The 27,444-nt window shown below is 41.7% G+C and overlaps 2 protein-coding genes across 7 annotated transcripts in view; both read right to left on the reverse strand.

Annotated features, from left to right (window-relative positions):
* Positions 1–2,215, reverse strand: part of actn1 (actinin, alpha 1) — a 48,705-nt gene extending 46,490 nt beyond the window's left edge. For 3 of the 6 annotated variants that reach the window (XM_046861923.1, XM_046861955.1, XM_046861917.1), the window contains exon 1: positions 1,911–2,214. In XM_046861923.1, coding sequence (XP_046717879.1) covers positions 1,911–2,039 — 129 coding nt within the window. In that variant the 5' untranslated portion in view covers positions 2,040–2,214. Of the gene's footprint in view, positions 1–1,910 lie in introns of all 6 variants that reach the window. The other 3 variants (XM_046861946.1, XM_046861938.1, XM_046861932.1) reach the window with 2 other exon arrangements.
* Positions 2,216–12,589: 10,374 nt separating this feature from the next.
* On the reverse strand, positions 12,590–24,994 carry dcaf5 (ddb1 and cul4 associated factor 5). The gene is made up of 8 exons (XM_046862006.1): positions 24,417–24,994; positions 23,304–23,447; positions 22,910–23,086; positions 17,960–18,089; positions 17,566–17,779; positions 17,179–17,245; positions 15,102–15,223; positions 12,590–14,962 (listed from the first exon to the last, which is right to left on the reverse strand). The coding sequence occupies exons 1-8, from the start codon at positions 24,622–24,624 to the stop codon at positions 13,745–13,747; spliced, it is 2,280 nt and encodes a 759-aa protein (XP_046717962.1). The 5' UTR covers positions 24,625–24,994; the 3' UTR covers positions 12,590–13,744.
* Positions 24,995–27,444: the final 2,450 nt, after the last annotated feature.

A 27,444-nucleotide genomic window follows, 5' to 3' on the forward strand; every position in this document is an offset into this window, starting at 1 on the left:
ATTTGCTAGCAAGCACACACACACACACACACACACACAACGCTCTTGCCTTATTCAGTGGGTATTTTCTATCCCTGATCATTTTTAGGTGTAAAGGTTGGGGGTTAAAAAAGACAGTGGTCTAGACACTTTTGTAAACTCCGTCTCAAGAAACATCTGGACGCCTCAGAATTGTGCGCTTCAAATGATTTGCTCGATGTGGAGCTGCGTAACCCGACTCAGAACACCAGGACGGTTCCTCAACACTGACGTCACTATGAACTTCATTATACAACTGAGAATAGAAAAGAGCAGAGTATCATTTACTTCCTGTGCAGAAACGCTGTTTCTACCCTACATGAAGTCCACTCAGGAGCCGTCTTCTTTCTGCACAGTCTAACATAAGGGCCTTACATAGTGCACTGAAGGTCTACTAGGAATATCTTTCTACATGATCAATGCTGAGTGAACAAATGGGACAGAGCTGAAGGGAACATCTCATCCTGTGTGATACAGGACACGACCGGAGTGAGACTGATTTTTATTAATACTCAGTAAAGAAGTGCACTCACTCACTCACTCACTCACCCAAACTTAAACTCACTCACACACACTTACTCACTCAGTTACTCACTTACACACTCATTCACTCACTCACATTCACTCATTCACTCACCCAAACTTACACTCACTCACACACACTTACTCACTCACTTATTCACTTACTCACTTACACACTCATTCACTCACACACATTCACTTACTCACTCACTCATTCACACATACTGCTCATTCTCTCACACAGTCACTCAATCATTCACCTATTCACTCACACTCTTTCATTCATTCACACACACACAATCTTTCATTCATTCACACACTCACTGCACACTCACTCACACACACACACACACACACACACAAAATCTTTTATTCATTCACACTCACTCGCACTCACTCACTCACACACACACACACACACACAAAATCTTTTATTCATTCACACACTCACTCGCACACTCACTCACTCACTCACACACACAATCTTTCATTCATTCACACACTTACTCGCACACTCATTCACTCACTCACTCACTCACTCACTCATTCACTTACTCACTGAAACACTCACTCACTCACTCACTCACTCACTGAAACACTCACTCACTCACTCACTGAAACACTCACTCACTCACTGAAACACTCACTCACTCACTCCTCACTCACTCACTCACACTGACTCAGACAATCACTCACCCACTCTCATTCACAACTCTCAACTCACTTACACCGTGTAGTAGTATGAAGTGTAAATGTGTAGTGTGCAGTGTAAGTGTGTATTGTAGTAGTGTGAAGTGTGTTCTGTAGTAGTGTGAAATGTAGAAGTGTATAGTGTAATTGTGTTGTACACAATTACTTTTTGTGAGACAATGTAGTGTGTGAAGTGTGTAGTGTGCACTTTAAGTGTGAAGTGTGTGGTGTAGTAGTTTGTATAATACAGTACATGCTGACATAATGTTCACGTCACACAACTGCAGGGACAGTCTCACTGTCTGTCTGTCTGTCTCTCTCTCTCTCTCTCTCTCACTCTGTCTGTCTTACTGTCTGTCTCGCTCTCTCACTCTGTCTGTCTGTCTGTCTCACATTCTGTCTCACTCTGTCCATCTGTCTAACTTTCTCTTTCTGATCTGTCTCTCACTCTGTCAATGTCTGTCTGTCTGTCTGTCTCTCTCTTTGATCTGTCTCTTACTCTGTCTTTCTCTTACTCTGTCCATCTGTTTGTCTCTCTCTCTTTGATCTTCTGCTCACTCTGTCTTTCTCTTACTCTGTCCATCTGTCTCTCTCTTTGGTCTGTCTCTTACTCTGTCCATCTCTGTCTCTCTCTCTCTCTCTCTCTCTCTCTCTGAAGTATCTGGGTGAATGTATCTTACCTTCCTCTGCTGTTTTTCCCAGGCGGGGTCCAGCAGCATGTCTCTGTCCCAATCGTCCTCCTGCTGCATGTAATCGTTCGTCTCTCCGTCATAATGCTGGTGAGGATGAGGATGATTATGGTGGTCCATGCTGTGCGATCTCGATTATTTTAATCCGATCCGATCAATCGATATTATCTATCAGTTACAGACAAACACCGCTAAATGATCTGGGAATCAACAGACCTGAGATATTTCTCTCTCTCTCTCTCTCTCTCTCTCTCTCTCTCTCTCTGTCTTTCTCTCCGAATATTCACTCCTCCTCACCTACTTTCTTCTCTCTCTCTCTCTCTCTTTCCTCTCTCTCTCTCTCTCTCTCCCCCCGCTCGCTGACTGTAGGGTTGCCAGAAATTAATCTTTAAACAATTAAACCCTCCCTCATTTGGTGAATTCTGTAAAGTTAAATAAAGACCTCTCAGCGTTAATAATTCAGAATTAAATCACTAAACACCAATAATTATTTTATATAATTAGATTTATAAATAAATGTGTAAATAATTTAAACGCTTATAATTCAAATAACAAAAAACGCCGAAGTGGATTTCAATTCAATCTGGTCATCATGTGAAGGAGGCGGAACTCCAGCGGTCCTGTAAAGGAGGCTGGGCGAGATGCAGGAATGAAGAAGCATTTCTCTCTAATTGGCAGGCAAACACACCCCAGGGCCCGCCCCCAGGTCATACTCCGAATGCTCATTGGCTGATTGATGCAGCAGTTAGAGAATGGATATAGTGTTCATGCGCTTTTGGAATGAGAGAAAGAAAGAGTTTACATAGAAAGAGAGTGACAGTACAGAGTATGAGAGAGACTGAGAGAAATAAATACTGGTATCGAAAGAGATACTGGGAAAGAGAGACACACAAAGAGAGGGACAGACCGGTATAGTGAGACAAAAAAGAGAGAGAAAGTGTAGTAAAGGGAGACAGAGTGAGAGAAAGAGACTAGGAATAGGAGACAGAGCGCAAAAGAAAGAGACTATGGGACAGGGGGATATAGATAGACAGTGAACTCTGTGTAATGGACAGTGGTGGATAAAGTACACAAACCATGTACAACCCGAATTTTGGAAATGTTGGGATGTTTTTTTAAATTAGAATAAAATTAAAACTAAAAGACTTTCATATCACATGAGCCAATATTTTATAGAACATAGAGAACATAAATGTTTACATTGAGAGATTTTACATTTTTATGCACAAAATGAGCTAATTTCAAATTTGATGTCTGCTACAGGTCTTTAAAAAAAGTTGGCTTGGGCCAACAACGGGCTGAAAAAGCCAGACATTTACACCTGGAAGAACATCTAGCAAATAATCAATTTAACTGGCATCAGGTCTGTAACATGATTAGCTATAAAAGGTTTATCTTAGAGAGGCAGAGTCTCTCAGAAGTAAACATGGGCAGAGGCTCTCCAATCTGTGAACGAGTGCATAAAAAGATTGTGGAATACTTAAAAACCAATGTTTCTCAACGTCAAATTGCAAAGGCTTTGCAAATCTCATCATCTACAGTACATAACATCATCAAAAGATTCCGAGAGAATGGAAAAGTCTCGGTGCTTAAGGGACAAGGCCAAAGATCTTTGTTAGATGCCTGTGGTCTTTGGGCCCCAGACAAAACTGCATCATCCATCGGCATGATTGTGTCATTAACATTACTAAATGGATCCAGGAATACTTCCAGAAACCACTGTCCGTAAACACAATCCGCCATACCATCTGCAGGTGCCAAATAAAGCTCTATCATGCAAAAAGGAAGCCATATGTGAATATGGACCAGATGCACCGGTGTGTCCTGTGGGCTGAGGCTCATTTAAAATGTTTTATGGTCAGACGAGTCCAAATTTGACATTTTTGTTGGAAATCATGGACGCTGTGTCCTCCAGGCTAAAGAGGAGGGACACCTTCCGGCATGTTATTACCGTTTGGTTCAAAAGCCAGCATCTCTGATGGTATAGGGGTGCATAAGTGCATACGGTATGGGCAGCTTGCATGTTTAAAAGGTACTATGAATACTGAAAGGTATATAAAGGTTTTAGAGCAACATATGCTCCTCTCCAGATGACATTTCCAAAAAGCCTTGTGGATTTCAGCAGGACAATGCAAACCCACATACTACAGCTATTACAACAGCATGGCTTCATAGTAGAAGAGTCCAGGCGCTGAATTGGCCTGCCTGCAGTCCAGATCTTTTACCTATAGAGAACATTGGGTCCATCATCAAACGAAAAATAGGCCAAGGTCGACCATAAACTCTTCAGCATCTGGAAACCTATATCAAGCAAGAATTAGACCAAAATCCAACAGTAAAACTCATAACCTAAATGCTCGGAACGATTATGATGGTCTTCAAACTGTTTTAAAAAGAAGAGGAGATGCTACACCATGGCAAACATGCCCCCGTGCCAACTTTTTTTGAGAACTGTAGCAGGCATCAAATTTGGGCTGAGCTCATTTTGTGCATAAAAGTGTAAACTTTCTCAGATTAGACATTTGTTATGTTCTTGTTAGATTTTTATCATGCCCAAAACAAAACTTAATTCTTGTGAACCAGTGTGAGAATCATCTTAACACTAACAGTTCTATATGTTCTATTGTGCATAAAATATTTGATATTTGATTTGATTTGAATGGGAGTGTTTAAATTGTTTTTAATTTATTCAAATATAAAAAACGTCCCAAAAGTTCCGGAATTCGGGTTGTAGTTCATTTAAAGTAGAGATACTTTCTGTAAAATATTACTCCAGTAAAAGTAAATGTGCTTCCTTTACACTTTAAAAGTACCTAATTATGCAAACAACTATGATTCACCAAATCTACTTAACTTAAAATGTGCAGGCTATTTGTTGGTACCTAAAATAATGAAGATTACAGCAGTGATAGAGCTTTCACTTACAAATCCCCACAGTTATGGAACAGACTTCCAATTCACGTTTGGGACACAGTCTCAGTTTTCAAGTCTAGACTGAAAACACATTTATTTAGACAAGACTTTTGTCAGTAGTCCTTCCCTAGGTCTTTCTTCTTCGGGGTCCTAATTTACACCCTGATCACACTATATAGTGTCTTTAATCATTTAAACAATGAGAATTCTTAACACTCTTTATTTTCTCTCTCTCTCTCTCTCTCTCTGTCAAGTAAACATGCCCCTGAGGATCAAGAGACCAGTGTTCCTGTCCATTCTTCTCTTAGGATCTGCTGGTTCATCCTGACATCTTACCTCTGGATGGAGTCCTTCTCAGTTGTTCCACATCTACAGCCTAAAGATCGATTAAGCTGTTGAGCAACTCAAGAACTTTAAGGACTGATTTGGGCTCTAATTAATATCAACAATCTACTACAATGTGCTCAGGACCACATGTTGCATGAACAGTTCTGCATTTAGACATCTATTATTGCACACCTCGACAATATAACTGCAATGAATAGACATTCAGTTCCACCCAGAAAAGCATGGGTTCCCTTTTGAGTCTTTTTCCTCTCAAAGTTTCTTCCTCATACCATCTAAGGGAGTTTTCCCTTGCCATAGTTGCCACTGGCTCGCTCATCAGTAATAAATAATTGTAAGGAACAAAATTATAGGCAATAAACTTACACATTCTTTTATATGACCTTATTACCGCTTTATCTGTGTAAAACTGCTCTGAGACAATGTCCACTGTAAAAAACGCTATAAACATTGCAAATTGCATTGAATATGATTTATCATGGCTATAATGTACCTATTGTAATTTTTTTTTGTAACAAGACTTTGGCTTAATCAAAGTGAAAAGACCCTAATGTTACTCTTAGCACATCAATCTATTAATCAAATGATTTTAATGAGACAAACACTGACTGATAACTAATCAATTATCATAAGCCCAAAACCTTCTTCTCTAAAAACCACGTAAATAAGGCCAAAGGTGTTGTGGCAAGTTCAATTCATTTTAATTGTTTCTTCTTGCTGCTAAACTGATGCTGAACTGTATGTTGGTGATATGTAGATACCACCAAGTGGAAATCAAAACGAGTTCTAAATAGAGCATGCACTCTACTCTGATTGGTGGCTTGCTGCGTGCTTGACCAGTTACGTTTTTTCATAAATACAAAGGAATGAGTGATTTCACAAAATGTATTTGAGTATAGAGTAAGATATTTTACTTTGAAATCTAGTGAAGTAAAAGTCTTCCCCAAATGGAAATACATCAAAAAGTACAGATACTCGAAAAAGCTACTTAAGTAAAGTAAGGAATTACATTTACTTCATTACAGTACTACACTGATAATGGACTCACTATATGAATGAAGCTTGTTACTCCTGTGTTCCTGTCTCATCACTAACCTCTGACACATTTCACACACACGAGAAGCAAATAAATCCACAAGAAACAAAAAATTGCACACTAATTTTTTTTTAAAGAAAAAGAAAAACTATAATGTCCATGTCAATTTCTGCCTCTTGTCTGTCTTATATCTTAATTGTATCTTAGTAGGAATGTTAGTCATTTCATAACATTCCCTTACAGTAGTACTTTGTTTCCTAAATTAAGTGAGTCTTACCTGTTCAATAGGAAGTGAATTATATAGGGACAGAGTGGGGTACACAGAGTCCTCAATCAATATCAATATCAACATAAATATTAATGGTTTCTTAATGTTCTGTTTGTGTGTGTGTGTGTTTGTTTAAGCAGCTGGTGAATGCTCCTGTGTGTGTGTGTGTGTGTGTGTGTGTGTGTGTGTGTGTGTGTGTGTGTGTGCATTATTCATGTGTGTCGCTATGCTGCTGTCCCCTTGATAACAGCCCCTTATTCAGCCCCTTATTGAGCAGCCACACGAGCCTCAGGTTAGAGTTACACACAAACCCCTTACATAACATAGGTTCAGCCCCATAACTACCACCCCTCTTAAAGCTTCTGAGAAAAATGTAAACAGGTTATTTCCTGTTGTCACTGACATTATAATCACTTGTCCCCTCACCAGCCACCATCATCTGGCTGTTACAAAGCTCCGACTAATGCTCCTTCCATACAATATCACACAAACATCTTTCTACAGAAAACATCTCCAGATCAGTTGTGATTAATCTGGATCCGTGGCCCTGTACACGTCCTTGTGAACGAGCCGTTACAATGGAAATTATTGATTCCATACAGATTGGAGCATCAACATAAACCTGCGCTAGTTTTCGAGCTGCTGTTCTAGAGAATTAATCACTACCTTCTGACAAATCACTATTCAGAACTCAGCAGGTGTGACAAGAGTGTGATGAGATGCAATCAGTTATTATTGTTTTTGAGGGGGTGTGGCCAATACTGTCATATAGTCAAGGGAAGAGTGTGTCCTTGATAAACCACTAAATCACCTATTAGACTGGGGCGTGGTCTTACACCAGTGTTAGCAGGAGGTGTGTCCCTGAAGTACTACGATGTAAAATATGTTGTTAAAAAGGGGGAGAGGTTTTACATTGACACTGTTGTGGAAGGGGCGTGGCCAGGTGTGTAGGAGACCACGGTGAGTGATTTCTCAGTTACAGATGAACAGCGTACTGCTTTAGAGTGTATACAGGCTACAGATTTCAATGTGGGCGGAGTCTGTGTTTAGAGGGCGTGGCTTCTTTGGTATGCTGTCCTGAACAAGGCTGTGTGAAGTGGGCAAGTGGGCAAAGTGGCTGGGCCATGTATGGAAAGGAAAACACACACACACACACACACACACACACACACACACACACACACACAGAGTCACACAAACTAGTTCTGGCTGCACTTCCTTTTATGGACAAACCTCAAAGTGGTGTAATGTTCTGGTGGTGATGATGTCACAAATATCTCTCTGTACAGTGACCAAAGAAAGGGAGTGGGGAGAGTGTGTGTGTGAGATAGATAGAGAGAGAGAGAGAGAGAGAGAGAGAGAGAGAGAAAGAGCATGACAGACAGAAGGAGAGACAGTTAGAAGTTAGAGAGTCTGAACATGCGTATGTATGCACAAGTGACAAACATGCTAAAACTTCAGACACCCACAGTAATGTGTGTATAGTGTCGTGTTTAAGTGGTAGAAAAAAAGCCAGTCAATGATAGAGGACCTGAGGACTGCTAAAACACACACACACACACACACACACACACACACACACACACACACACACACACAAACACACATTTTAATTTATAATAAAAAGTGTATTGCAATAATTTGATTTAATATTAAATATTATAAAATATTATTTTACACATTATGTAACCAAGTAGGCATTTTATAAAAATTGTTTTAACAATAAAAAAGTTCAAATATTGATGATCACAAATGTTAAAAATAAACTGCGTAAATAAAAAATGACAAGCAATTTTGTTTCTTCCCCCTAACAGTAATGAAAGTAAACCAAACAGTGATCTAAAAACCGAGATATGAACCGAACTGAACCATGAATTTTGTGTACCGTTACACCCCTAGTATTATTGTGTATGTAAGTTTGTATTAGCATATTTGTTTGTGTATATGTATGTGTGTATCTATTTGTAGATGTATAAGTGTCAGTTAGTCTGTATATTTGTGGAGTTATAATGTGTTTCAGTGTGTGTGTATATATATATATATATATATATATATATATATATATATATATATATATATATATAAATGTGAATTATTTTTTGTGTGTCTATATTTGTGGATTTATATCTGTGTATTAACGTGTGTATATATTTGTGGATGCATACGTGTGTAGTGTATATATTTGTGGATGTATAAGTGTGTATTTGTATGTTTGTGAATATTTTTTTAAGTATAAGTGTGTATTTGTGTATACACATGGATGTATACAGTGTGTATTAATGTGTATGTCTTTATATATTTGTGGATGTACAACCCCGTTTCAAAAAAAGTTGGGACACTGTACAAATTTTGAATAATAACAGAATGCAAAGATATGGAAGTTTGTTTTAAATTTCAATATTTTATTCAGAATACAACATAAATGACATATCAAATGTTTAAACTCAAAAAATGTATAATTTTAAGGGAAAAATAAGTTGATTTTGAATTTCATGGCATTAACACATCTCAAAAAAGTTGAGACAAGGGCATGTTTACCACAGTGTGGCATCCCCTCTTCTTAAATATTCACAAATTTCGGCAACAGCGAAAACGGTGGATTGTGTTCACCGACAATGTTTTCTGGAAGTATTCCTGAGCCCATGTTGTGATTTCCATTACAGTAGCTTTCCTGTATGTGATGCAGTGCCGTCTAAGGGCCCGAAGATCACGGGCATCCAGTATGGTTTTCCGGTCTTTACCCTTACACACAGAGATTGTTCCAGATTTTCTGAATCTTTGGATAATATTATGCACTGTAGATGATGATAACTTTAAACTCTTTGCAGAAACTCCTTTCTGATATTGCTCCACTATTTTTCGCCGCAGCATTGGGGGAATTGGTGATCCTTTGCCCATCTTCACTTCTGAGAGACACTGCCACTCTGAGAGGCTCTTTTTATACCCAGTCATGTTGCCAATTGAACTAATAAGTTGCAAATTGGTCCTTCAGGTGTTCTTTATATGTACATTTAACTTTTTTCTGGCCTCCTATTGCTACCTGTCCCAACTTTTTGGAATGTGTAGCTCTCATGAAATCCAAAAATGAGACAATATTTGGCACGAAATTTCAAAATGTCTCACTGTCAATATTTAATATGTAATCTATATTCTATTGTGAATAAAATATAAGTTTGAGATTTGTAAATGATTGCATTCCTTTTTTATTTACAATTTGGAATCGGGTTTGTATATTTGTGGATGGACAAGTGTGTATCAGTATATGTGTGCATATTTGTGTATGTATAAGTCTGTAATAAGGTGTATATGTGTGCGTGTGTGTGAGGACACTTCAGTCTTCCTAATATAGAAAGCGAACAGGGAGCGAGTGTGTGACAGGGAGAGATGATGTCATTTCCACCAGGATTTAATCTTTTAAGAACACTGCTGTCTGTGTGTGTAAGAAGTGATACTGTACCAGACGTGTGTGCGTGTGTGTGAGACACACTTCTGTTTCTGGAATTGGTTTAGATTTAGTCAGGCATCAAAATACTATTTAATTTCAAAACCCTAAATGTGTGTGCATGTGTGGAGCGATACATCACCAGAAATGTTTATTGTGTGTGTGTGTGTCCTAAATGAGCTAAAGTTGTGTTTCAGGCTAAAGTTACAGGGCTGTAAGTGCACTCTCACTGTCTGCTAATACAAGCTGGAGGCTACACACACACTCACACACACACGCAAAGCGAGCAAGCACCCTGGCAATATGTCCTTACATAAGCAAGCATTCAAAGCATGTATGAGAGCTGATTGTTCCCTCAGCCTCAGGAGAAATCAGTTAAAGCTCACATACTCTTCCTGAACATCTGAAGAGGTTTTGTACAGCTTTGTGGTTGTCTGTTGTGAAGTTAAATAAAATACACGCATGTGTGTGCGCGCACGCAGATGCATTGGCAAAGAATAAGATAAGCAGTGTGTAACGAAAACCAGAGCAACCTTCAGAGAACCACAGAATCGTACTCCCAGAAGCATCACCAACTGGACACTAGTGTGTGTCTCGTGGCTCTAGGCAATGGCAGAAATTCACACAGTGCATACACACACACACACACACACACACACACACACACACACACACACACACACACACACACACAGCTCGAATTCACCACTGTGTTGCCATGACTGCAGATCTCAGCATCCTGTCTCTTTCTGAACATCACCATGGTGACAATTTGCCTTTCCTGCACACACACAGACACACACACAGACCCAAAGAACACTCTGGAGTGTGAACACTCACAAATTAAATTTTAATGATGTCACTGCTGCTGAGTATAGTACAGGGTTAGCATGGAAACAGTGTCATGTAGCATCATCAACTTCAAACAGAACAAAAAGGGTGCTAACAGGATGCCTAAGAGCTAGCCCTGCCTCCTCCACTACAGCTAGCTCCAACACCTCAACAACGAACATAAGATAAACTTGAACACAAAACTTGAACTCAATAGGAACATATTTAACGTGATTTGTCTTTAAACTCATTATAGTCGTGTCACTCTGAAAGCTATGACATCACCAGTGTGAACATAGGGAGCATCACAATTTAAATCACCCATTTGCGACATAGGCACAATATTGATATACTGTTGTTCTATTTACATGGAGGCTGCCTAGTTGGGGAGAATATCAAGGGCACCCCACCCCTTGTCAGGGGTAAATGCTACACTGAAGCTCCACCACCAGCCCTGACCTTCATTTCTGAGAGTCGTTTAGAAAAAATAAATGTCACACAGTTTATTTAGTTCAATTAATCTGAGATTTCCTGTATATGAAGGATGCAGAAAATAAATCAGAGGTGAATATGGGGTTGGTTCACCCCCAGAACCCTGACACACACTTTTGGGCTGTTTCAGGGTCACGAATACACAGCACTGCAGACCGATGGGTGTGTCTATGAGCAACCTCCAAGCCACACCCACTGCCTACCACACAGGTGAGGTTGCAGATGTGCAGTTACATACTGCAGTCCAACTGAGAGTCAGAACATGGCTCTGGGGCATCAGGGGTGGAGCCTAAGTTACACTCCTACAAGTCTATCATTAGCTGATGTGATGTGGGTTGGTGGTGAACTCGGTAACACACTTTTCTGTGCTGTGAGATTGAAGAATTTAAATAACCATTATGGTATGGAAATCTAGTGTAATTAAGCCCTGCCCACCCCTGACACAGTGGTGATGTCATAGCCTGGTACCGTGAACACTGTGTACATTATGTGTTTAGTGTGAAAACTGTTGCTGTTAGACTTTCTCTTTCTCTCTCTCTCTCTCTCTCTCTCACACACACACACACACACACACACACACACACACACACACACACACACACACACACAGGCCTGATAAAAACACAGCTTCCTTCCTAAAATAAAGCTTGAATTTAAATGAAATGCTGCCCCTTCTGGATGCCCAAAACATGACAACGTTATTAATCTAAAAGTAATAAAGTAATTTTTTTACGCCTCTGTCTCTGAACACACGGCAGGCTGAAACTGAAACGCGAAAGAAGCACATGTTTGACGGTTATCACGTCTTCAGCTTTTTTTCTGATGGAGGTTCCCCCTCTTCTGGTTCGGATCTGAAAGCGTGTCCGTTTTCCAGTCCTAGATCCTGCTGGCTCAGAGTTAGCATCAGGCTCCGCCCCTTCGGAGGATTCTGGAAGAGTTGAGTCTACACAGGTCTCATCATAAGCGCTGGAGTTTCCATACAACCCTGAGCTGTTCAGTTCATCCTCGCTGCTTCTTCCTGCCCCCAGTTCTTCCCTTTGACCAACTCTGGACTGAGCCCTGTCCATGACTCCAAACCAACGACCTCGGAGCTGTGTTTCTGCATGGCTCTCTGAAGAAGGGCCGGGGCTAGGGGTGATGCCACGCCCCTTGTTTTTACTGCCAAATCTGACTAGCCGGCTCTCATCGCCAGAGGAGGAAGGAGATGTTGAATCATGCAGTGATATTTTGGGGTAGTTGCTGTAATCAGTGGCGCTCTGAATAGACTGGGCAGAATCTAAGCATGACCAGCGCGTTCGGCCCTGCTTCCTCGCTGCATCATCAACTTCAAACAGAACAAAAGGGTGCTAACAGGATGCCTAAGAGCTAGCCCTGCCTCCTCCACTACAGCTAGCTCCAACACCTCAACAACGAACATAAGATAAACTTGAACACAAAACTTGAACTCAATAGGAACATATTTAACGTGATTTGTCTTTAAACTCATTATAGTCGTGTCACTCTGAAAGCTATGACATCACCAGTGTGAACATAGGGAGCATCACAATTTAAATCACCCATTTGCGACATAGGCACAATATTGATATACTGTTGTTCTATTTACATGGAGGCTGCCTAGTTGGGGAGAATATCAAGGGCACCCCACCCCTTTTCAGGGGTAAATGCTACACTGAAGCTCCACCACCAGCCCTGACCTTCATTTCTGAGAGTCGTTTAGAAAAAATAAATGTCACACAGTTTATTTAGTTCAATTAATCTGAGATTTCCCTGTATATGAAGGATGCAGAAAATAAATCAGAGGTGAATATGGGGTTGGTTCACCCCAGAACCCTGACACACACTTTTGGGCTGTTTCAGGGTCACGAATACACAGCACTGCAGACCGATGGGCGTGTCTATGAGCAACCTCCAAGCCACACCCACTGCCTACCACACAGGTGAGGTTGCAGATGTGCAGTTACATACTGCAGTCCAACTGAGAGTCAGAACATGGCTCTGGGGCATCAGGGGTGGAGCCTAAGTTACACTCCTACAAGTCTATCATTAGCTGATGTGATGTGGGTTGGTGGTGAACTCGGTAACACACTTTTCTGTGCTGTGAGATTGAAGAATTTAAATAACCATTATGGTATGGAAATCTAGTGTAATTAAGCCCTGCCCACCCCTGACACAGTGGTGATGTCATAGCCTGGTACCGTGAACACTGTGTACATTATGTGTTTAGTGTGAAAACTGTTGCTGTTAGACTTTCTCTCTCTCTCTCACACACACACACACACACACACACACACACACACACACACACACAGGCCTGATAAAAACACAGCTTCCTTCCTAAAATAAAGCTTGAATTTAAATGAAATGCTGCCCCTTCTGGATGCCCAAAACATGACAACGTTATTAATCTAAAAGTAATAAAGTAATTTTTTTACGCCTCTGTCTCTGAACACACGGCAGGCTGAAACTGAAACGCGAAAGAAGCACATGTTTGACGGTTATCACGTCTTCAGCTTTTTTTCTGATGGAGGTTCCCCCTCTTCTGGTTCGGATCTGAAACGTGTCCGTTTTCCAGTCCTAGATCCTGCTGGCTCAGAGTTAGCATCAGGCTCCGCCCCTTCGGAGGATTCTGGAAGAGTTGAGTCTACACAGGTCTCATCATAAGCGCTGGAGTTTCCATACAACCCTGAGCTGTTCAGTTCATCCTCGCTGCTTCTTCCTGCCCCCAGTTCTTCCCTTTGACCAACTCTGGACTGAGCCCTGTCCATGACTCCAAACCAACGACCTCGGAGCTGTGTTTCTGCATGGCTCTCTGAAGAAGGGCCGGGGCTAGGGGTGATGCCACGCCCCTTGTTTTTACTGCCAAATCTGACTAGCCGGCTCTCATCGCCAGAGGAGGAAGGAGATGTTGAATCATGCAGTGATATTTTGGGGTAGTTGCTGTAATCAGTGGCGCTCTGAATAGACTGGGCAGAGTCTAAGCATGACCAGCGCGTTCGGCCCTGCTTCCTCGCTGCATTATGCTGACGCACTCTGCTCCTCTGAAGCTCCGCCTCTTCTCCATCACTGTTAGACGAGGTGGTAGAGGATGAGCTGGACGAGGAGCTTGGACTGGAGGTCCTAGAGAGGCTAGAGTTCTCACGCGGACTCGGAGAACGCGGGCGAGGCAACGGGTCCAACCAGAAACTACTAGAATCCGAGTCCTCGTTCACCACATCCAATAGGAATGAGGATGCTCGTCGTGACCCCGCCCTTCTCCGCCTGTGTGAGCCTACGGTATCGGGATCCACCCGCTCACTCTCGGAAGCAGGAGGGGAAAGTAAGGACGAGGAGGAGGATGAGGAAGAGGAATGATCCGAGTCGCTTTGCCGACTGCCGATTGTTTCGGTGGGCGGAGTCTGATTCGTGGTAGCGCCATGGTTAGCGGCACGAGCGTGGCCACGCCCCCTGGCATGCAGCTGCAGAATGGCGCCTTCACTCAAATCGGAATCGGAGTCAGAACTCCAGCCTTCGATCTCACGCCGCACAAGAGAGTCAAAGAAGGCCATCATGCGTGGATCCTCCTGCTCTGATTGGCTCACGTAGTCATGTGACAGGCCACTGCCGCTGTTCAGCACCAGGCTGATGTACTCCTCATGGGTGTAGAGAGAGCGAGACTTATCCTCCACTCGACCCTCCAGATCACCTGCACACTCTGGCTGCTGGTATGGGCTCCACACCTACACACACGCACACGCACACGCACACGCACACGCACACACAGACAGGGAGATAGGTAGAGAGTAAACCAATCTATTAAGACAAATATATTTAGGTGTGTGTGTGTGTGTGTGTGTGTGTGTGTGTGTGTGTTCTGACCTTGATAACCTTCTCTACTCCAGAGGAACAGATCATGTAGGTGTGTGGATTAAAGCGAACTTGATTCACAATGGAGCGATGACCCTTCAACACCATAAATGCCCCGTTAACCACCCGACCCACTGCTCAGAGAGAGAGAGAGAGAGAGAGAGAGAGAGAGAGAGAGAGAAGAAGGGAGGGAGAGAAGCATGGTACAGCGTGAACAATTTGCTAAATTCAATATTAATAATAATCATCCCCATCATCATCACTAGGGGTGTGCCATTTAAAAAAAGAAATAAAATAAATATTCAGATGATATTTCGCATCATTTAAAAATGTGTTTGTAAATTTCTTATATTGTACTAGCTCCATTTTACAATGGAAATAGTATACTGATTAATTGAAACAATTGATTGAAGTACAGGTTAAAACAAAAGAACAACAAAAATCGCTGCTCTGCTGTAAAAGGAACTTGTCAGAATTCGAGGGATTTTCTGGGAAATGTCCCCTTTGTTTTTACCGGTTACCGCTATGGCCAACCCCGATTGCCAGTTTGTCTGATTTGAATCTCTGTTGCCTGTTTTAGTTCCTCTGTGCAATTTTGCATTGCTGTTTGTTTGGTTTTACTTTCTCATGCCTGAGTTTTTGCCCTTTTTGATTCTGTATCAAGGATTAATTTTTGGTTTTGGTCTTCTTCTCCGGGTGTTTGTGGAATTATATTTTTTTGTCTTTCCCCATTTTCGTGCCTTTTACGTTCAATAAATGTCTTGACTTTTGACCTGTTTGTCTCCACATACAGTATGGGTTCTCACACACACACACACACACACACACACACACACACACACACACACACACACACACACAGAGCAGCTCACGAAGCACACACCTCGGGGTCCGAGCTGTGCACCTGCTGACAGAACTAAATAGTACAAACAAGCAAAGAGCCTTTTTTTTTCTCTTTTCAATATTAATTCAATACCACAAAAGAAAAGGTATCACATACAGTGGAACCCGGTTATGTCGATGTCCTAGGGGGTCGCCAAAAAGCATCGAGGTAACCGATGATCGAGATAAACGAAAATCAAAATGGCGGCAATATATTAACGTGCTTGAAATTTCTTTATGTACATGATGTGCGTTAATAAATGAGAATGTGCATGCACGTGTTTTTGAAGGGGTTTTTTACACAACAGCGTTGCCGCGATTTGTTTGATGAAGGCATGCTATAAAATACATACAGTACATGTTTATCTGTCAGGAATCCACCTGCCACGCCCCCTTCGGCCCCCTTCAGCGTGTCAGGTGCTTTCTCAGCCGCTTTCTCTGAAGCTCCCGGCTTCAATCGCGCACATATGGTGCTCGTTTATCATCATCAACAGCTCCTATTTAAACTTCCACACTCTCACTGTCCGTTATTGTTGGTATATGTTGGTTCACGGCGGTCGTTGTTATCACTCATGCGTATCCCGGTACGTGCCTTCCCACCGGCACTCTCTCAACGGCTGCTCTTTTCTTCCCAAAGCGCATCGCGGATTCCACCCCCCCCCCGATCCTGCCGGTGTTCATTCTATGCTTTTGCTCATCCCACGTTCGCTTTCTCCTCCCGTTTATCACATAACATTTAACAACAAAAGGCATATGTGCACTAACTAACAGCAGAGATTCACCAATATCCAATACAACACCTGTAGCAGCTGTAAGACTTGATTTTTCCACCACTTCCGCGAGTTCTTCTGCGGCTGCACCGAGATAACCGACGTTAAATGGCAAATTTTTCCCCCTTGTGCTCGAGATATCAGGGTTCGGCGACATAAACCAATAAAAAATGCTTAGAAAAAGCGAGAATTTGGCGGTTCCACTTCAAAAAAGGTCGACTTAATAGGGTTGTCGAGATAACCGAGGGCGAGATAACCGGGTTCCACTGTATTTACATGTTCTTCACTCATTTCAACTTCTGTCAAAGCTTTGCACAAGTTTTGATTGGTCACAAAAAATGAGTGATTTTGCATTTTGTTAAAACAACAATTACAATATTATCACACACCCCTAATGATTACTATAGTCACCATCATCATTAAAATCTTCATCAAACCTGATTCTGGGTCATTGGGAATTTTCCACATGTAGAGATTAAAGTCATCAGAGCCGGACAGGATGTACTGCAACACACACAGAAGTGCTGTGTTTAGACAGAACACTAGCATTCTGAGAAAAAACCTCTAAACACACCTACACATGCTGTGCATACCTACCTCAGACCCTTTGGTTTGTTCATATTCAATAAGTGTGTGTGTGTGTGGTTGTGTGTGTCAGTCAGTAGTTTGTGTGTGTTGAGTGAGTGAAAATTAACAAATCATAAAAATGAATAAATCAATGAATGTCTTTATATCAGTCCCACAAGTATATGACACACTTATTATAATCATTATGATATCGCTGTGTGCACGTGCATGTGTGTGTGTGTGTGCGTGTATGTCACCTGGTCACGGTCCCCAGCGAAGCAGCAGCTCTTCATGGTGCAGGAGTTGAAGTAGCCCTGGTTGTCGAACTGGAAGCTGGGCAGGCGAGAGTGCAGCTCGTACAGGACAGGGGGCAGACGTCTGCGCAGAGCAAGAAGCTGCGTCCCTGCACTGTTAAAGCGCACACTCATCGCACTCTGCAGAGAGAGAGACCCTCCGTACCGCAACAGAGAACTGCACACACACACGAGAAGGTGAGTACAGTGCATGTAACATGAGCATGGAGTGTATATGGTAAGAATGATGTTTTTACTATTTCATTCAGTTCTCACTGATCCTGGTGTCAGTTTGTGTGTGTGTGTGTGTGTGTGTGTGTGTGTGTGTGTGTGTGTGTGAGATATAATACACACTCACCTCCGTGGTTTGCGGATGTCCCACAAGCCGACGCCCTCTTTAGAGTTGGCTGTTGCAAGAAGGCGTGGCTCCACAGGGTTAAACATCACACTGTGGAACGCAGAGGGATAATTCGCCAAGCAGAATGGCTCTAAAACGTGCACACACACACACACACACACACACACACACACACACACACAAGTGGGTAAGTGAAGATCTTATCAGCAGTAGAGCCTGCTTTACTGTCTGTCTTCCTCTGCATCTAGCCACATGTGGTGTGTGTATGGGGTATACATACAGTATCTCACAAAAGTGAGTACACCCCTGACATACACAAATAAAACTTGGATATAAATTAGAGAAGTCAATGTGCAGCTTGTACAGCAGTACCTCAAAACTCAACATAAGGCCATTATTGTCTAAATAACTGGCAACAAAACTGATTAAATCCCAAGTGAACATGTCAGAACTGTGTGTCAGTATTTTGTGTGAGCATTGTTGTTATCTAGCACTGCCTTAATCCTACTTGACATGGAATTCACCAGAACTGCACAGGTTGTTGCTGGGATCCTTTTTCACTCCTCCATAATGACATCACGGAGCTGCTGGATGTTAGACACATGGCATCACATGGCAGTACATGTTGGAATCTATGTTTCCTTCAATGAAGCAAACTTTCAGACTACATAGCATCTCTAGATGGTGTTTCTGTCTCAGTGTGTACAGCAGTCAAAGACCTTGGTGTGATTATTGAATAATATTATCAGGATCACCTTCTTTCACCTTAGAAATATTGCTAAAATTAAAAAATATGATGTTACAGGATGCAGAAAAACTAGTTCATGCTTTGTTACATCTAGATTAGATTACTGTAATGCTTTACTGTCTGGGTGAATAAGTGCATAAATAAGCTTCAGTTAGTTAAGAATGCAGCAGAAAGAGTCCTTACTAGATATAAAAAATATGACCACATCACCCTTGTTTTAATCAGTCTACACTGGCTCAAAACTTATTTATTTAGTCAAGTCATTTATCAGTAGATTTTTTTCTAAGGTAAAGGCACAGATCTTTGATCAAACTCTTGATGTCACCCGAATGAGGATGGGTTCCCCTTTTGAGTCTGGTTCCTCTCAAGGTTTCTTCCTCATTACATCTAAGGGAGTTTTTCCTTGCCACAGTCGCCATGGCTTGCTCATCAGGGATAAATGCACACCATTCACCTTGACTGTTGATTTCTGTAAAGCTGCTTTGAGACAATGTCTGTTGTGAAAAGCGCTATACAAATAAACTTGACTTGACTTGACTTGACTAGACTAGATCTGGAGGGAACATGGATATAGAGTGTTTAATAAACTGGGATATTGGTATGCTGTCGTCCCCTCATTCTCACACGTTCACTCAGGTTTGTTGATGGTGGTGTGGTGGGTTGTCTCTTATCCCAGAGATCCCTCATGTCAGTGTAACCTTCTGGTTCTCCCTTTTAGCTATGCTGCTATAGCAAGTCTTGCCAGAGTCCAAACTGCACAGTGACATTAACTTTCATACAACAATAAGGACACATAATAAGCCATATCCTTCTCTACCTGTCACCCCTCTTCTCTTTCTCTTTCTCTCTCTCTCTCTCTCTCTGTCGGTCGAGTTAAACATGCTAGACACAAGACACAATTTTCTCTGTACTCCTCACCAGGGTGTCACCACACACGCTGGACACCATCTGAGTCAAACAAGTTTATGTTAGTTTCATCAGACCACAGGATATGGTTCCAGTAATTCGTGCTCTTGGACAGGTTGTCTTCAGAAAATTGTTTGTGGGCTTTCTTGTAAGCCAACTTCAGAAGAGGCTTCCTTCTGGGATGACGCCATGCAAAGCGACTTGTTGCAATGGTCAGAGCACTGAGGAGCAGACCTTTTGCTTCTGCAATCTCTAAAGCAATGCTAGCAGCACTCAGGTGTCTGTTTTTTGAAGTCCCGCTCCCGCTAAGTTCTGTCCAGCTCCCACAAAAATATATATAATTTGTTCCACTCCTGCCTGCAAAAGCCCACAGATAAAATGTAAAAACTTGCTTTCCTTTCTGAATATGAATGAAAAATTGAAATTAAATGTTTCATTGACGAACAATTTATTTACTTTTTGCCTAAATGATGAACACAGACATGAACAAGGAACTTTTCAAAACATCTTCTAAAAAAAAAGATTTAAAAAATGGCCAAGGTTTTGTTGTATTCTATGTTCCTTTCTTTAATAATGCAATAATATCTGTAGTAATCTCTGTCTTGCACTTCAGACATTGTGCTCTAGCAGTTTACCGCACATGAACAACACAAGAGTTTGCTTCCAACCTTGTGCCTGTAAATCGTTTTATTTTATTTGCTATTTGTTTTTAGTAATTTATTTATTAAACATTTTTTAAAGGCCATTTTGCGGAAAACCTGCGGATGATTTTAATTAAATCTTGTCCCGCAATGCACTCATTTGTGTTGGGTCCCGTGGTACTCCCTCAGGAGTGCAGGTCTCTACCATGAGTTGCCATGTCGAACATCCAGTGGTCAGTATGAGAGAATTGTACTCAAAGCACCAAATGTTAACTGCTCTAATACAAGATACACAAATTTGTATGGCCCCATCGCGCAGACAAAAACATGAACATGATGAATAAGAAATGTGGCTTTGCGTGGTTAAAAAACTTACAGTTGTTATCACTTGTGGTGTACTCAATTTTGTTGTCAGCTATTTTGACAATAATGGCTGTAAAATATATCCAAGTTTCATTTTTATAGTATTGTCCCTGGAGTGACATAAGAGTGAAGGAAGGTGCACACATGTGAATACCCAATATTCTATGTAGGAGATGCAACCTGAAGGAGATTGGAGACTGTAAGGTGTTGGCAGGGGACAGTGTAGCTAAACAGCATCGAATGGTGGTCTGTAGGATGGTTTTAGAGGTGAAGAAAAAGAGGAGGAAAGTGAGGACTGAAAGAATAAGATGGTGAAAACTGAAGGAGGAAGACTGTAGTGTGAGGTTCAGGGAAGAGGTCAGACAGGGGCTCAGTGGTGGTGAAGAGGTGCTGGATGACTGGGCAACTACTGCAGAAGTGATAAGGGAGACAGCTAGAAAGGTACTTTGTGTGAAATAGGAAATAGAAAACTGGAAATAGAAAGGAAGACAAAGAGACGTGGGGGTGGAATGAAGAAGTGCAGGACAGCATAAGAAGAAAGAGGCTGGCGAAACAGAATTGAGATCAGCAGAGAGATAAGAAAAGTAGAAGTACAAGGAGATGCCGCAGCAGGTGAAGAGGGATGTGGTAAAATCTAAGGAAAATGCATATGAGGAGCTGTATAAGAAGTTGCACACAAAGAAGGAGAAATGTATTTGTACCGATTGGCCAGGCAGAGGGACCGAGCTGGGAAGGATGTGCTGCAAGTTAGAGCAATAAAGGATGAAGATGGAAATGTGTTGACTAGTGAGGAGAGTGTGTTGAGAAAATGGAGGAAGTATTTTCAACAGCTGATGAATGAGGAAAATAAGAGAGAGAGAGGGTTGGATGGTGTGGAGATGGTGAAGCAGGATGTGGATAAGATTAGTAAGCAGGAAGTAAGAGCAGTGGTTAAGAGGATGAAGTGTGGAAAGTCAGTTGGACCAGATGACATACCAGTAGAAGCATGGAGATGTTTAGGAGAGATGGCAGTGGAGTTTTTAACCAGGTTGTTCAACAATATTTTGGATGGTGAGAGGATGCCTCAGGAATGGAGAAGGAGTGTGCTGGCACCGATCTTTAAGAATAAAGGAGATGTGCAGACCTGCAGTAACTACAGGGGAATAAAGTTGATCAGTCACACCATGAAGTTATGGGAAAGAGTAGTGGAAGCCAGGCTGAGAGAAGTGGTGACAATCTGTGAGCAAAAGTATGGTTTCATGCCGAGGAAGAGCATCACAGACGCATTATTTGCTTTGAGAATGTTAATGGAGAAGTATAGAGAAGGTCAGAAGGAGTTGCATTGTGTGTTTGTGGATTTAAAGAAAGCGTACAACAAGGTGGAGGAGAGAGGGGTTGTGGTATTGTATGAGGAAGTCAGGTGTGTCAGAGAAGTCTATGAGGGTGGTGCAGGATGAGGACAGTGTGACAGCAGTGAAGTGTGCAGTAGGAACGACAGACTGGTTTAAGGTGGAGGTTGGACTGCATCAAAGATCGGCTCTGAGCCCTTTCCTGTTTGCAGTGGTGATGGACAGGTTGATGGATGAGGTCAGACAGGAGTCTCCATGGACTATGATGTTTGCATGTGTGTGAATAAAAGGGAGGACAGTGGAGTGGTGCAATTGCAGGGAGAAGAGGTGGAGAAGGTGGAGGGGTTTAGGTCGCTGGGGTCAACAGTGCAAAGTAATGGAGAGTGTGTTAGAGAAGTGAAGAAAAGAGTGCAGGCAGGGTGGAGTGGGTGGAGAAGAGTGATAGCAAGAGTGATTTGTGATAGAAGAGTATCTGCAACAGTTAAAGAAAAAGTTTATAGGACTGTGGTGAGAACTGCGATGTTTGGTTTAAAGACAGTGACATTGACTGAAAGACAGGTTTAGCTGGAGGTAGCAGAGCTGAAGATGCTGAGATATTAGAGGGACTGTGCATGTAGGACATTTTGGGGACAAAATGAGGGAAGCCCGATTGAGATGATTTGCACATGTGCAGAGGAGGGACATGGGGTATATCGGTAGGAGAATATGGAGGATGGAGCCACCAGGCAGGAAGACCAAGGAGGAGTTTTATGGATGTGGTGAGGGAAAACATGCAGGTAGTTTGAAAGAGGCAGATGAACAGGGGACAGGGTAGCATGGAGACGGATGATCCGCTGTAGCGACCCCTAATGGGAGCAGCCAAAAGAAGTAGTAGTATTGTCCCTGGAGATCATATAATAAAATGTGAGGGGTGTACTCGCTTTTGTGAGATTGTACATTGTACATTTTTTGTGTCTGTATATACCTCCATGGGGGGGTTCCCGTGTGTCCCAGATGAGAACCCGGCCATCATCTGAGGAGCTGGCAAACACGTGATCATTAACAGGGCTGACAGAGAGACCGTATACAGCGTCGTCATGGAGAAACACGTTCAGAGTCTCACCACGCTCCACATCATGCAGAATCACCTGCTCATCATTCCCTAACACACACACACACACACACACTCAGGCTCCTGGATTCTCCTGTACTGCAGCATACACTGTGATCTATAAAGAGGTTAGATGGAGAATAGAGAAGTGTGTGTGTGTGTGTGTGTGTGTGTGTGTGTGTGTGTGTGTGAGTATGAGTAGAAAGAGAGAGAGAGAGAGAGAGAGAGAGAGAGAGAGAGAGAGAGAGAGAGAGAGAGACCATTTTACCCCCGGAGAAGACACGTGTATTGGTGCTGTCAAAGGCAAGGCAGAAGATGTTAGACAAGTGCTCCCCCTTCAGTTTGACTGGTTTGGCTTGAGACTGTAGAGCTTTCTCCATGTCCCATAATAACACACGCCGGTCATCACCACCTACACACACACACAGAGTTAATAATTGTTGATTAATCGTTCCCAGGAATAAAAAGACACTGTTAACAAAGTAAAAGTAACATTGAGGAAAACTATTTATGGTAAAGATATAAAACACACACACACACACACACACACACACACAGACAGACATACAGTTTATTATTGAACAGTGATGTGTGTGTCTGTTGGAAAATGACAGGTGCACGGTGTTCATCTCAGGAACAATCACAACCAGAAGAAGCAGCACTGGTTCAAGCAGAGCCTCAACCCTGCTGCTTTTAGTCACAACACACACTGGGAAGTGGGAGCTCAGGGGTTAAGATGTTGATCTGATTTCTGACTTCTGATCAGAAGGTCATGGGTTCAAATCTCAGCACTACCAAGCTGCCACAGCTGGGCCCCTGAGCAATATATATATAATATATATATAACATGGCACACAGATTCCTCAGAGAGCCATGGTCAGTGTGTCAGGGGGAAGGGCTTGGCAATATTGTTCCAGCACTGTGTTTCACACACACCACTGCTACAGAACTGTTGAAGAGCTGGGCCTGGTGACAGTGTATTATGTTTTTGCGACTCTACAGCAAGACCCGCCTTCAGGGGCGGGGCCCACAAATATCGTGCATTTCATTGGTTAAACACAAGAATGGTACAGGACGAGTCATCAAAACCTTTTCCCCCATTAAGCAGAAACTTTCCAGGAAGTGAAGAAGTATAAAACAAAACAAAAAGAGAACTTGATAACTGGGTCAGAAACAAACTTCAACATTCACTGTTATTTTACTTCGAGCTTGTGTTTGTGTGTTTGGCTTTAACTTCCCGTACCGGATCAGTAGTTCGGGTTTCTCCACCTTTAGAATGATGTGTGTGAAATGACAGTAAGTTGAAACCAACCGACTGACACACTGCTCCAACCTGCTGTGAATAAATGCATGTGTATCGCGTGTGTGTGTGTGTGTATACCGGACACCAGCCACTGTCCCCCGTTGTTGGAGAACTCGATGGCGTTGACACAGCCGTAGTGACCCAGCATGTCGCGGCGGTAGAGGCTGTTACAGCCCGCCAGTCTACGGCGCTGGAAGTCCTCCTTTAGCAGCGGACGGCCGCTCATCATCCTGCTGGACAGGAAGCCCAGTGAGCATCGCATCCCGCAGCCCTGCACCTCCTTCATCCTCTCTCTCTCGCTCTCTATCTCTCTTTCTTCTCTCTTTCTCCTAGTGTCCGAATGCTCTCTCTTCAGCGATTCTTTTGTTATTACTTCTCACTTGGATCTTTCACACCGGCCGCCATGACATGTGTACGTGCGCGCGCACGTGTGTGTTAGTGTGTGTGTTGAGCACCCAGCTGTTCTCGCCTTTCTCCCTCTGACACCGCCGCCATTCATTTCCGGCTTCTCTCTGTGCCACTGCGCATGCGCGGTGACGCCACCGAGACCAGCTGACGTTAAATGTCCCCACAAACCGGGGAACTGATATTACACACATATAACCTGATGCTCATCACCGTCATCAATCAAATACACCCGTATCCAACAGTTTTCATGCACTGATACAATGCACAGTTGACCTTTCTTATTGAAAGTGATGAAATCTGTCATTTATAGCTATTACATAAATCAATAAATAAATAAATACATACATACATACATAAATAACCAGACTAGCTCGATGTAGTCAATTGTTATACACTCAAGCAAAATGAAATAATCAACTTTATCCAACCATAAACTGTGTTTTGTGTGTGTGGTGTTAATACTGTACAGTCACACAAGAAAGAAAGAATTTATTGAATTCTCTGGTTTTACATGTTAGCATGCAGTGGTGGACAGTAACGAAGTAACTGTATTTAACTGTACATGTTACTGTACTTAAGTAGTTTGTTCACGTATCTGTGCTTTACTTAAGTATTTCCATCAGGGAGACTTTTTCCTTTAACGTCACTAAATTTCTGTAAAACATTTTACATTTTACTCAACTACATTTATCAAAATCAGTCGTTTGTTTTTTATTTATGAGTGGAAGAAATTTAACCGGCCAAGCGTGCAGTAAGCCACCAATCAGGGTAGGGCACACACACAGTTTTTAACTTGTGAATTTGGGCAGAGGTGACATATGAATCTTCCCGGGGGCCAGGGGCATCCACGCAAAAGAAAATAAAATAAATCGATCATCTTTTTGTTTGTTTTTTACTACTCATTTGCATGGTCACGTCAATTATTATGTCAATGAACTTGGTCGGGACTCGGCTTGTTCATCCACCGCCCGGAGAATGTTCCTTACTCATACACTCAGAAAGGAGGGGCAGGGTATCAGTAAGGAAAGCTGAATCCAAATTAAAATGATGGAGGACAATAAAAGGTCTAAACCCTTTATGAGCCCAAATCAGAAAAAAAGAGAAAAAAGTAGGAGTGAAACACAAAAAAAGATGAAGGTGTGTATGCAGCTCTATCACTCATCTCATTGTGAGGATAGTACAAGGTAATGCATTTAATCAAATAGGCTAAAAACTGTATATCACTTATATATCACATAAAGATTTTGCTGTTGCCTGCTATGCTTTTGTGCATATAGCAACAATATTTATTTTAGCTTGCAAAAAAAAATAAGAATAATTTATAGTATGTTGTTTATCATAATGTGTGTAGCAACAAAACAATTAATAATTAATAACTAGTCTAGTTGGATTGTAGTTAAACAGCACTTATTGATTTGGTTACCTTTAACTGAGGTGATGTCATAAAGGTTTTCTGTGATTGAGGTCATGAGATGTCATGAACTGAGCTCAGTAAAGGGAATCTCCAGTTTAAAAGACATATAAGTATATAGATGTTGTATCTATCTTATGGCTAAAATTAGCCAAGGAATTATTTAATTCTTGGTTCTGAGAATTTGATAAATTATGCACAATGACGTGTATTTAATTGTGCAATACATGCATTTAGGGTGATATTTCTACATGAAATGTTGCTCTCAGAAATGTATTCAAATTTGTCGACTGGTCTGAGTATATGTCTTACTCATCCAGTGACAGTAGTTGAAGCATAGAGAAGCTTCTCAAAGCTGAAACTAATCAATGGGGGAAATGCTGGGTCATGGCATGGTTCAGCCAGGCGTCATTTAAGCTAGAACCGCCATTGGCAGTGGTGGTATCTATTTAGCACAAACACACAGTTCAGCGTAAGTTCAACAGCAAGCAGAACATTTTGAGAGGAATAAATGATGGAAGAAGCTTCTGACTTTTAACTTGCCACAACACCTGTGACCTTATTTGCATGATTTTTTTTTAAGTCGTTAAAAAGGAGGTTTTGGGCTCATGATAATTTATAAGATATCAATCAGTGTTTAACTCATTAATATCATTCTATTAAAAGTTTGGTGTGCTAAGAGTAAAATTAGAGTCTTTTTACATAAACCGAGTTGATTAAGCAACAGTCTTATGACAAAAATGATAATGATAATAGGACATTATAGACATAATAAATCATAGTACTTGGATACTTAAGTACATTTGAAGGCAAATACATTTACTTTCATTTAAGTGAAAGTTTAAAGGGAGCACTTTTACTTCTACTGGAGTAATTATTTACCTACTGTATCTCTACTTTTACTCAACTTCCTGCTTTGTGTACTTCGTCCACCACTGTGAGCATGTAACAACATTAATTTGGTCCTTATCAGCTCTTCGAATTAGGTAAAGGCAAATGAATGACACATAGTACAGTGTGTGAAAAACAAAGTATGATTCAATAAGAATTGAAAGGCTAACTAGCAGCCATGGGAAATATTAATGAAATGTCCTTGATTATTTGTTCACCAGCGAGTGTGAACACCTCTATAAAAGGCCAGGTGTTATCAGTTTGCTGGTCTAGAGCACTCTGATGTGTGTTAAAACAATGCCAAGGAAGAAAGACATCAACAATGGTCTTAGATAAGCAATTGTTGCTGCAAATCAATCTGGGAAGGTTATTAGGCCATTTCCAAACAATGTAGAA

The sequence above is a fragment of the Silurus meridionalis genome, chromosome 2 (assembly GCF_014805685.1).
Source record: "Silurus meridionalis isolate SWU-2019-XX chromosome 2, ASM1480568v1, whole genome shotgun sequence".
In the NCBI taxonomy this organism is placed as follows: Eukaryota; Metazoa; Chordata; class Actinopteri; order Siluriformes; family Siluridae; genus Silurus; species Silurus meridionalis.

Excerpts from the sequence above, each read along its gene's own strand:
- dcaf5 (XM_046862006.1), bottom strand. The coding sequence starts at position 24,624 with ATGAAGGAGGTGCAGGGCTGCGGGATGCGATGCTCACTGGGCTTCCTG. Across the intron at positions 18,090-22,909 it reads ACGGGAACCCCCCCATGGAG|AGCCATTCTGCTTGGCGAAT; the intron begins GTATATACAGAC and ends TGCACGTTTTAG. Across the intron at positions 17,780-17,959 it reads GACATCCGCAAACCACGGAG|TTCTCTGTTGCGGTACGGAG; the intron begins GTGAGTGTGTAT and ends GTGTGTGTGCAG.